Genomic DNA, 11,985 nt, shown 5'->3' with positions numbered 1-11,985 from the left:
TCGCCCACACTGAAACTTAACTTTAGGCATGGCTTTACAACAAGGGTCGGGAACCCATGCGGGAGTCAAGTTTAAAGTAGCATATTTGTTGATGTGGGACACAGGCTCTTGCATTATTATTTCATAGATTTTGTCAAATCTCAGTGAAAACAAGTCCTAAGATATGAGCTTTTTTCAGGAAATCAGGTTTTGCGTTTTTTTTTTTTTTAATGTTCTCCGAATGTTTTCTTAAGCTAAAAAAAAAAAAAAAATGAATTATTTTGCTTTTATGGCTCTTTGGGTCAAAGATTTTCCAAACCCCTGCTTTACAAGGTGAACCTGGAAAACAATTTTCTTATTTGCAGAATTGTAAAGGACCTAAGCTCAGTTTTAAATGTATTATTTTATACATTTCTTTACAATATTTTGCTTCTAAATTTCCCTTTAGATTTTGCCAAATCAAGCAACCATTAATTGAGACGGAAAAATACACAGATACTGCCAACCCCCCTCTTTTGGAAAGCCCCTGACCATCGATCAGCGCCACCTTTACCCTGCTAATCCCCCTGACCCCTACATGTAATTTTGCCTTTGCCAGTGAATGAGAATGTCCTGGAAGACTTCCCTCATGGACGTCCTCCCAACCACTCAAGACGAGACCAAGAAAAAGAATATAAAAGAGGAATGCCAAGAGAGTGATGACTATTAGGAGAATGCTGAGGGGGACTTCCTGCACCAGCTGCCACCTAAAATTATACCCCAACCCCCATACACCCCCCCCTGCCTAATCCCACTTGGACCCTGTCATACTCATCATTTCAGCCATGTGTATTTGTTACCATGGTGATTTAATTCTACAACATTCTAACCACATGTCACAGCAGCATGCAACAGCTACAGAGCCACTAACACATGAAAACTAGCAACACTTGGTACCGACATCGACAAATCTTTAAATTATTATCAAAAAAAATTTAGTACAATATTTTCCTAGTGTGCTTTGGACCCGAAGACCGGAAACAGTAGAAAAAAAAAGTTTGTCATGTGACGTGCCAATAAAGTTGAGAAGAGAGTGCTCCCTGCAGCACATCAGCAACATCGCACGGTGCGTTCAGGGCCCATTTCGGGAGTTGGGAATACAAACGAGTGGAAGAAAGTTTCAAAAATGTTCACACCGTGACCTAGTTTCAAATGTAAAAAATGTGCCACAAAGAATAAGTTCGCATGCGCATTCCAGTGCGCTCGCCTCTTGAAAAACATGGTAAGAAAACAACTGATGATACAAATAAAGTAAGGCCCCTTAAGGAGTATTTGACAAACAAAAGAGGCACCAAAAGTGGAGTTTATCAAAAGTGTCCGTGGAAAAAAGTGGTTCAAGTGGAGGAGAAAAAGGAGAGTGCGGGGCTACATCATCCGGGACGAGGTTCCGGACGGAAAGTGACCCAAATGTTGTTTCTGTCTTCTGCCTCGCTTTGCCTTGTTGCACCTCCTGGAACAAGAACATTTGCATCACGCTGACGCCACCTAGTGGTCATTGCTAAGTATTACAGCCTCACCTGGTGAAGCACATAACTAAGGCGACAATGATGGCGATCTGGACCGCGCCGATGATGCCGGCGATCAGGACGTAATGCAGCTTTTGGCCACTAGGGACAACGTAGAGGATGTTGAAGTCCACCAGCTGCTCACAGCGGGGGCCGCCATACGACGCCGAGCACCTGAAACATGCCGTGTTAGCTTGTGTGCTAATTACCGAACTTTCATGTCCGGTATTTTCTGTTTTGATGCTTTCAATGGAATTTTACTTAAAGTTGTGACGTCTCGCTATCATGGCACTCTCATTATTGTTCTATCAACGTTTGGGTATAAGTCCTGCGTTGTTTTCATGTTTTTGTTCAATTCGAAATTTTGTCCCAAAATATTTTGTGTTGTATTTCTTGTTTTTGTTGAATTAGAGCTAGTTTGTGTTGCAACTTTTTCTGTGTTGGCTTCCTTTCATGTCTTGTTCAGTTTGATTGTGTTAGTGTTTTAACATCATGTGATATGTCTTTCCCATTTTGTTCAGTTAAGAGTTAGTTACTGTCCCAACATATTCGGCATTGTCTTTTTTAGTTTTGGTTCTGTTCGTGTTTGAATATAACATGCATGGTCATTCTTTTTTTATTCTGTTAGTACAACAAAATATCCTAGGTTGTCTTTGTTTCATGTTATGTTCAGTTGGCTATTGTTCCAATGTATCCTGAGTTACCTTACTTTTTTTTTCAGGTAGTCCGTGAGTTATCCTCATTCATGGTTGGTTCAGTTAGTTATTGTCCCAACATATCCAGAGTTTCATGTATTTGTTCAGTTAGTTTCAATAAGTTTCAAGATCTCCTTTTTTAATGTTTATGTTCAGTTAGTGTTCCAACATATCCTAAAGTGTGTTACTTTCATATTTTGTTTAGTTAGAGCTGGAGTCCCGCCATATTCTGAGATATCTTTGTTTGTTCAGTAATGATTTCCAACATATCCTGAGATGTCTTCACAGTTTTATGTTACAGTTAGTCACTGTCCCATCAAATGGTCTTTCTTGTTTTGTTTAGGTAAAGTTAGTGCTCGAACACATCCTGTGTTGTCTTACTTTTTTCAGTTAGTTCCTGTTGTCACATTTCTAGAGTTGTCTTTCGAATATTGTTCATATAGGGTTGGTTAGTGACTTTTGTGTTTTATTCAGTTAAAGCTATTCAGTGTTCTGCCTCCTGCCTTGTCTTACTTTCATTGTTTGTTTTATTAGTTTGTGTTCCTACACATCCTTCTTCCTCTTTTTTCATGTTCAGTTCATTTAGATCTGTTTCAACATTCACCTATGCTGGAATAGATTTGTCTTTGAATTCTGAAGATCCGAGTAAACTTTTTTGTTACGTTTGTGTACAATAATCTTTACTGATTCCCGTTCTGTTAATAAAGCTTTTTGTAAAATCTTGTTTAGTGTCCATATTCATGGGATCCGCCTCACCTGCACGTAGCCTTTTCGCTCCTCATCTCGCACTGGCCGTGTACGCAGTAGAGGTCGTGGTCCGGCGGGCAAGGAGAAAAACCTTCTGTCAGACCGTCCCCCTCGCCTGTGAAATAAAGATATAGTAAAATGGAAAGAAAGAGTGACAGTAGGATGTCTCGCTACCAAACATGTTCGTCTTCGTCTTAGCGCCGTCGTCCTTCCTGCTTTTATCTGGAGGAGAAGTAGACGATGAAGGCAAACGGAAAGATGCGAGTGGGAGTGATGTGGTTACCTTGGCAACGTCCCACGTGTCGGATGTCGATCTTCATCTGTTTGAGGCAGGAAGCCTCGCGCACGTGACACGGCGTCTCGTACGTAACGCCGTCGCCGCCGCACACCGGGTTGTCGTTGTGCCCGCTGCACACGATGTTGCACATGCAGCTACACGCACAAACAATCGTAAGTCACACACTCGCACTTGTGTGTTGTCGGCGTTGTTTCAACTCACAGCGTGTCTTCAGAGTCTTCGTCACACTCTGCGCCGAATTTGCAGTTTCCGCATTTAGATGTTTTTTTGCCGCGGCCGCCGCCAGAACCTTCGTCGTCTACAAACACACATACAATTCAATCAGCTTCTTTAACATGTGTGGACATTTAAATAGGAACATACAAGTCCAAGGCAGGCCTGATACCAACCCTTAATTTAAAGGTGAGGTGCATAGTTTGAGGTGTCATTAAAATGTTTAAAATTATAGACTTTCTCCATTAAGTATGTGTTAACAATTCCCAACTGAGAAACTACGCCTATCCGCTTTTATCATTTGTGTTCCAGCCACAAAGTGCATTACGCTGAAGTAAGAAAGTTAGGGGGGGCAGGGTGAAATCATGGTCATGGTTCTCTTTAGTTGCAGGATGAAAATTGTGAAAGTAAGAAAAGGACTGTTGCAAATACAGTATAAATGCAAACCTAAACCCCCAAAAAAGATTAAAAGGAAATTTATTCAAGCGCATCTAAGAAATTTACATTCTTGCACACGCAACAAAAGGAGCTGCAATGAAAATTTCAGCCAGTAGATGGCGTTAGCAAATACACAATATTTTTGAAGTTAATTACACCACCTTTATGTTAAGGTTACTCGCGTTGGCAAATGATACTCTTGAGGCTGTGTTACTTGTTCACTGCCATTTACGTTCATGGCTGTCAAAGATATGGATGTTAATGGCAGTGAATCTTTAAATGATCAGCAATGAAAAAATACTAGGATCCAAAAGTTGGAGTGATTTCATGCAATTTTAAGGTGGAATAGGATAGATAATTAAAGATTTTACTGCAACAATATCAAGAGTATCAAATGTAGTACTGATGGTATTGGTAACTGGTATCATTATCTACTTGAGCTCGGTACTCTGTATAGTCTGAGTTTGAAATTTAATTAGGAAGGCACGAGTACTACTAGGAATCGATATCTAGATATTTTGTTTGTAAATGTTCAGTATCAAATGGAGAAGTGATGGAATCAGTACTTAGTATGATCAACTTGACCGGTGTACAACATATAGTCTTGAGTTTGAAATTTGAATTGGAAGGTTCAAGTAGTGATATCAGGAATAGATAATAAGATATTTACATTGCAAATATTGAGTATCAAATGCCGTGGTAATGGTATAAATAATTGTCATCGTTATCTACACAACCAGAGTACCTGAAATACTTAAAAAATATTGCAAATGATTCAGTACTCACAATGATATTTTGATCTTTTCTTATAAAAATACAAATAAAACTAGTATCAATAGATTTTTTATCTATAGTATAGCATTTATACTAAAGATATATCAAAATATGTCTTAAATTCATTTAAAATCTATTTTTATTTCTAATTAAATAAATAAACCTTGTATACCCTTTTCCCCTTATATCCCTGTAGTTCCATATGGTGTATTAAAATATTTATCCATGGTCCTGATTTTTTGTTGTAAAATAAATGTTCTATTCCTTTTAAATGCATTAATATTTAATAGTTTTACATTTGTTATTTTCCTCCTTGTGGTATCAAATAGTGTATCCAGACATGATACACATTTATTTTGTTTTATTCTGATTTTATTTATTTTAATAAGTAACTATTCAATACTTGTAAATGTAATTATTTTTAATTCACACGAATAACATGTAATATCCAGATACAATACGAATTTTATACTATATATATATATATATATATATATATATATATATATATATATATATATATATATATATATATATATATATACAGCATGAAATGTATATTAAATCTGAATTTGTAGTATAGTTGTTGTATGTCTGAAGTGAGGGCGCTTCTTGTTATGCATTTGTGTACCTCCATCGCCAGATCCCGAAGATCCATCTGCCGGTTGGACGGAAGCAAAAAACAATATGTAATTTCATAAACGAGAAAGTGGTATGGTAGTATGTGTGTTATTTGTGTATGCGTTACCGTGGTAACAAGCTCCCTCGGACACCACACTGATGGCGCGCTGCTTCTTGCAGGAAGCCCTCCGCAGGAAACACTCATTTTGGTAGGTGTCGCCATTGGAGGCGCACACCGGAAGGAACTTTTTGGGACACTAGAAAACGCCAAATACGCTCAACAAAAAAAATGGCGACTCGGGGGGGGAAGGGCACTCACGTGAAAGTGGCATACGCATTTGATGTCAGCGCCATTCTCCCGGCACGTCCCGCCAAAACGGCAAGTGCCCGCATCGCACACCCGTAAGTCGCTCTTTTTCACTGTTGCGTCTGTGAGAAAAAAAAATAAAAGAGATCATCAAAATTGTTCCTGCATAAAAAATAAAAAAAACCTGGACCAATACAAATACTGACACTCCAAGTTCTCTAGATACCTACTTTTTCATCCAAAAATGAGAAATCGCATTAAAGCAGAGGTTCCCAAACTCAACCTCGGCCTTAACCCCCAGGGTTTCTTCATTTTCCTCATGTTAAAGTTTTTGAGTTTTTCCTTGCCCTCATGTAGGTTTTAGATCAGGGGATGGCGTAATGAGTCTGTGGTTTGCAATAATCTGTGGTCTGTGCAGCCCTTTGAGACTCTTTGTGATTAAGGGCAATACAAATAAACATGACTTGACTTGGAAAGGGCAACTCTCATCTCATCATCAAAATCACGATACCTTCCAGATGATTTTGTATTTTGTCTTTACATCCAATAAGAGTTGAAAACCCTGCCTCACACTCGTGCGTTATAACGAAGGCAACATAGTATTGCACGGCTGATTTGGCGAGTTTTGGGAACAGTTCCAACCCCTTGCACCAAAAGGTGCTGTTTGACTTGTTCTCAAATTGTTCCTTCAACAAATGGATTCTGAATGAGTTCCATGAGTTCTTCCTTTCTGCTGTCATCTTTGTGCATTGTGTCAAGATTGAAGCCAAAAGGACCCTGAACCCATGATTATTCTTCTCCAGACAATTCATCAGATCTAAAATAATGGTCAAGACCTACACTCCTGCCTCTTGTGCCACCCGCCTTCTCTCGTTTCTTTCTCTCTTCGCTAAGCTACCAGCACTGTATGGTTGGGGCGTGACGCTGGATGAATTACCGATCTAGGCTCAAAAACGGTGTGTTATTTGACCCATAGATGTCCTGCAATGCAACAAAAATTGAGTGCTAAAACGTACAACGAAGAAAACAAACTACGGAGACTCAAAATAACCAAAACTCACCGAATTACTTCTCGTAGCAGCAAAATGGTGGACAAATATAAAGGCTCCCTCTCCATGAGCCTCATGTTAGCCTCGTGTTATGTAAAATAAATGCAATTTTCTCAAATGATAGTTTATGTAGAGCACGGCAGCGCAGTTGTTAGCGCGTGTACGGCACTGTTCTGAGGTCATGAGATCGAACCTTCCTGTGTGGAGTTTGCATGTTCTACACGTGCTTGTGTGGGTTTCCTCCCACAATCCAAAAACATGTATGTCAGGTTATTTGGCCGATCCAAATTGTCCCTACGCGTGAATAAGCGAGTGAGTTGTCTGTCTCTGTGTGTCTCTGACTGGCTGGAAACTATTTCAGGGTGTCCCCTGCCCACTGCCCGAGGATAGCTGTGATGGGCTCCAGCACCCCCGTGGCCCTACTGAGGATAAGCGTTGCGGATAATGGATGGATGGACAGTTTCTGTAATATAGCTTATTATTTAAATCAAACTTGTTTTTTGAATTTTTTTTTCCCTACAGAAGGCTCTAAATAATACACGCTGTGCCTTTAAAGATTTGAATTTCCAATACAACATTTATATATATAACCAAATGAATGTCAATTCATTCACAGTTAAAAAAATGTATTTTCAAATAAATATACATGCAGACATTAAATTGTACATTATATATAGCTTTATATTTGGTTATTACTACTTGAGACCATTTCATCAAATTGCACTCATAATTAAAAAGTAATGTGTTGTGCCCTTTTAAGCACTGAATTGGATAGTGAAAAAATATTTTTCATCACATCCCATATACATCATGACAAATCAAATAGAATATTAAAAACTGGCAATTTAATTATTTTATAATTTCATAAAATTACGTCCTTTTGTGCAAGAAAATATCAATATAAAACTGATAGACTTCTTGGGTTCATTTGGTTTTAAAAATGCTGTTAGTTTGACTTAAACACTAACATATGTTAAAAAAAAACCTAACAACAACAACAAATGGGTCATTCTGTTTTGAACTCTTTTAAAAATTTGTAGTGTAAAATTGTAAAAATAAACAACAAAAACTTTGGTTTGTGTACAACATAACCCTTATCAAATGTATCATTTTGTTGAAAACAATCCAAAATCACTTTGTCGTGACAACCTAAAAATTGTGTTGTTGTAATGAATAATTCCTCAAAAATGTGTCCTTTTTTATTATAGTTTTGTTTTACAAACAGCCCTCAAATCTGTCTTTTTTAAGTGTTATTTTAGCGTGTAATTTCAAGGGTTGTGACCTTTACGGTGACCAAATACGGCAATACGTTACCTGACACATCGGAATCGCCCAAAAGCTAAACAGCAAGTGAGTATCCCTCCTTTGCATCATTGCCACCCAACACTTTTCTCATTTTCAGGATGTCTTAATGTTAAAAGGTGTATTTCACATATATGAATTTGAGATGAGCATCGCTTGAACTCCCCTTGCAACATCTCCACTCACGTACACTTTCATGTGTCCACGCAAACAGGCGGCCATGCGCAGCCACGCCCTGCATGTACGGCTTGTAATTATCTCCAAAATAGCAACCACTTCAAAACATGGCTGACCTTCAATCATTTCACTCGCCATGGCAACACACTCCAATATGTCCCTTGCGTGTTTTCACGCGTGGCTAAGTTTGCGTGGAAATTTTTTTTAGTCATACCTCTCTATACGAGCATCTCTAAACACATTTTGATATACTGTTGTGGAATGTGGATAATAACTAATGATAAGTATGGAGGCATCTGGTGAAGGTCGTGGGATGACGTTGTTGCTAGGGAGGACGAGCTTCACGAGATATATTAACATTATTTGAGAACACTATAAAAGCCAATGTTGAACGTCTGGAACTTTGAACGTGTCCCAAATGCAATAAAGCACGTTCCCTTTTCGCCATATCTCCTCTCTGCGTATTTTTTGGGGCGACGCCCAACGTCACTCTCTCCAAAATAAGTGGTGCCCAACGTGGGTGTAGTCCGCCCTGGCAACGTCATGCCACGAGCTTCGCCAGATGCCTACATACATATCATTAGTTACTATCCACATTCCACAACAATACAAGACTTAATTCATTCATTATCCGCACCGCTTATCCTCAGTGGGGTCACGGGGGTGCTGGAGCTCATCCTAGCTATCGTCGAGCAGTGAGCAGGGGACACCCTGAACCGGTTGCCAGCCAATCGCAGGGCACACAGAGATAGACAACTCACTCGCTCATTCACACCTTGGGACAATTTGGACTGGCCAATTAACCTGAAATGTATGTTTTTGGAATGTGGGAGGAAATCGGAGTTCCCGGAGGAAACCCACGCAAGCACTGGGAGAACATGCAAACTTCACACAGGAAGGTTTGATCTCATGAACAAAGAACTGTGCCGCACATGCGCTAACCCCTGCGCCGCCGTGCTGCCATACAAGTCTTAATTGGAGGAAAAACGGTGCTCCACATATGGTCACAGGCATTCCCAGATGTTACCACTAGAGACTGCTATAGCTCTCTTTAATGAGACTGGTTGGTTGGATCCCTAACCACTAAGGTTATATGGGCACAATTTCCTGTAGTGTGTCTTGGCCAAGTACAGCCTGGTGGCGCCCATCCCTCTCCAGGCCAAAATACGATTCCAACCCTGTTTGAACCAGGTACCTTTAGCGCATTGAGCGAATGTTCTAACCAATGAGACTAGCCTTACACATTTCTGTAATACTTTGAAGGAGAGACTGAGACAAATCTCCTAGGTTAGGTGAAAGTGTTGTGAGTTTATATAAAAGGGCAGAAGTATGTTATGAATTAACAGTGTTTGTCTTGGAACCAAGAGATCCCAGGTTTGATTCCCGGCCCCTCCGGGTTAAATGTCAAGGTGTCTTTGGGCAAGAGACTGAGTCCATAATGCCCCCGATAGGCAGGTAGGTAACCTGCATGGCTGACTCCGCTATCGGTGTGTGAGTGTGTGTGTGAATGGATATGTTTGAATGTATTGTAAAATGCTTTGGACGTCTTTCGTGACTGATCAAAAGCGCTGTAGAAATGCAGTCCGTTTACCATTTTACAGTAACTTTAATTCTAAGTGTACAGTAAGTGCTTACGTATCATCTTTACCAAACGTGAGATCTTAAGCCCAACCCTGACCAGACATTCGGTCCGGGCCTGAAATGTCAAGCATTACATCTGAGTTGGGCTGCTTTCTAGCAACTTTTTATCCACCTGTCATTTTTCTTTTTTGTCTCTCTGCCTCTTTCTCTTAAAGTGCTGAGCTAGATTCTCAAGGACGTTCTGCTGCTGTGGTTAATAGCCCAATTTTCAAACTTTCAAAATGAAAGGCGGCCTTGACATTTTCCTGTTAATTCTTAAAAAAGAAAAATCCGTCGATGATGGAAAAATCAGTTTAAGTAACCTCTGTAGACACAGGAATATAAAATATATCGAACTGTTTATACAGTCCTGTTTAACTTTGATTTCCTTACCAAAGAGGGACTTTAATTCCTTATTATAAATCACCTCTCCTCTTCCCGAGAGCTCAAAAATAAAATATAAAATTTAGGGTTTGCTTCAGGCTCTGTCCTGTAAATCAAGTTATTTGGTTGGGTTCTGCTGGGTCAGGTTTTAATATCCATGGACCTGGGTCAGATGAGGTTTCTAGGCCCGACCTTACCTCTGATAACAGCGTCTCCCTCATAATAAACTTGCGTTTTGTTTCATTAATTTTATCATATTTATCTTATTATTGTATTTTTTTAATGTTTGACTACCATTTGAATGTGTTTTTACTGATCAGTAAGATGTGTTTTATAGGTATTAAGGGTTAACTTTGATGCTTTGGGAGGCCAGGAACGGATCACTTAGTTTTAAATGATTACAAATCGGGCTAACGAGCATAATCCTGGAAAGCTCGTATGAAGATAAACCACTGTAAATAGAAGTGTTTTGCGGTTTTTGCGGGTGTAAGTGGGTTCACCTGGGCACTCGGCGTTTTTCCCCGGTCCACACTCGAGGGCGGCGCCTCCTCGAGGAGTTCCACTCGTGGGGTGGGGAAGAAAGAGCAGCATGAGGAGCAAGAGGGAAGATGAAGAAGCAGTGGAGGAGGCCATGATGGAGGAGCACCAAGTGACGTCACGAGCGCAACAAAATCAGGGAAAGGGGAGGGGGTCAAAAATAGCCTCTAACTCTTCATTTCGCCGTGGAGGGGCAAAAGAAGGAAGGAGAACACAAAGCAAACCCGGAGGTGGCTGGCGGCGACCCCCACGCACAAACACGGCGACCCCCTCACAGCCACGAAAGCGCCTCCATCCCCCACAAGGCCAAACCTCCAAACGGGGGATGTTCGTCAGGACGAGCTTCGTCTTTTCCGCCTTCCTTTGCTCCTCCGATCGTTTTTTTAGTATCGTTTCCGTTTTCCTGTTTCCCTATTTTGACGTTTTTCCACGGCCGTCTTCTTCCTCCAGCCACTTAGCTCATCAACAAAGGGGCCGGCTACATCACGTGACCGGCATAGACCCCGCCTATTAGTCCCGGAGAAAGAGATGGACGGACGTCATTACGTTCCCGTTCTCCAGCGTCCTAGAATGACGTCACGTCAAGTAGCTTTTTACGACGCACGATATTAAATAATAAAACAAAATAAAATAAATAATGATTCTTTGCTAAAAAAAAAATCATCCTTACAAAACTAGTCAAACACTACAAAGTTATATATATTTTTAAGGGAACAGATCGTGCAGAAATACAGCGGACAGAAAAAGTAATATTGTCCTAGTCTTCAAATGAGAAAGTATCGTGGGAGTTCGTTTTTATCAAGCTTATAAGGGAGAAGTCGTGTTTAAGGAAGTTAGAGTCCATGTAAAATTAATTTTTACTCCCTAAAAAGTTCTTTATAAATCAATCAACCGTATAAAAATATTTTCGCAATGTAAAAGCTCGTGAATGAAATAGTAAAATCTGACTGGTGCGTGTTATGATTTAGTTGTCCCGCAGATAGCGCTCGCTCACGAAATTCAACTTTAATTAGAGCGTAATTTGTGATTGATAAAAGAAAAAAACTTTAGGAGCAAAAAAATCTTAAGTTGCACATAACTTTAATAAATAAATTGTATGATGGGAATACCTTTTTATAAACTACTCAACTGTGCGATGTATTTGCATACTAAAATGCACATTCTATATTGTATCTTTTTTAAATGTATGTATTCAGATATTTATTTATTGAAAATGTATTCGTCCAGATAAACTAACGCCCAATTAAGTATCCCACCTCAGAGGTTTTATTTGAATGTTTAAAATGATTTATTGTCATTT

General features: G+C 39.7%; 1 protein-coding gene across 1 annotated transcript; it reads right to left on the bottom strand.

Annotated features, from left to right (window-relative positions):
• Positions 1-808: 808 nt before the first annotated feature.
• Positions 809-11,197, bottom strand: LOC148348215 (tomoregulin-1-like). Its single transcript, XM_088322603.1, has 10 exons — positions 10,649-11,197; positions 5,629-5,738; positions 5,437-5,566; positions 5,320-5,346; positions 3,465-3,561; positions 3,249-3,397; positions 3,140-3,187; positions 2,975-3,080; positions 1,536-1,697; positions 809-1,468 (listed from the first exon to the last, which is right to left on the bottom strand). Exons 1-10 carry the CDS (start codon positions 10,779-10,781, stop codon positions 1,384-1,386), a joined length of 1,047 nt encoding a protein of 348 aa, XP_088178729.1. The 5' UTR covers positions 10,782-11,197; the 3' UTR covers positions 809-1,383.
• Positions 11,198-11,985: the final 788 nt, after the last annotated feature.

The sequence above is a fragment of the Urocampus carinirostris genome, chromosome 18, assembly GCF_059441175.1.
Source record: "Urocampus carinirostris isolate Australia breed hairy pipefish chromosome 18, RoL_Ucar_1.0, whole genome shotgun sequence".
NCBI classification, from domain to species: domain Eukaryota; kingdom Metazoa; phylum Chordata; class Actinopteri; order Syngnathiformes; family Syngnathidae; genus Urocampus; species Urocampus carinirostris.
The sequence above is the reverse complement of the archived record's forward strand: the minus strand, read 5'-3'. Positions and strand labels throughout refer to the sequence as shown.

Bases quoted from the DNA above. Each gene is read 5' to 3' on its own strand.
- LOC148348215 (XM_088322603.1), bottom strand. From the start codon at position 10,781: ATGGCCTCCTCCACTGCTTCTTCATCTTCCCTCTTGCTCCTCATGCTG. The intron at 3,188-3,248 runs GTAACCACATCA...CTTCTCCTCCAG, and splicing joins ACACGTGGGACGTTGCCAAG to ATAAAAGCAGGAAGGACGAC. The intron at 1,469-1,535 runs GTGAGGCTGTAA...TTCTTGTTCCAG, and splicing joins TTAGTTATGTGCTTCACCAG to GAGGTGCAACAAGGCAAAGC.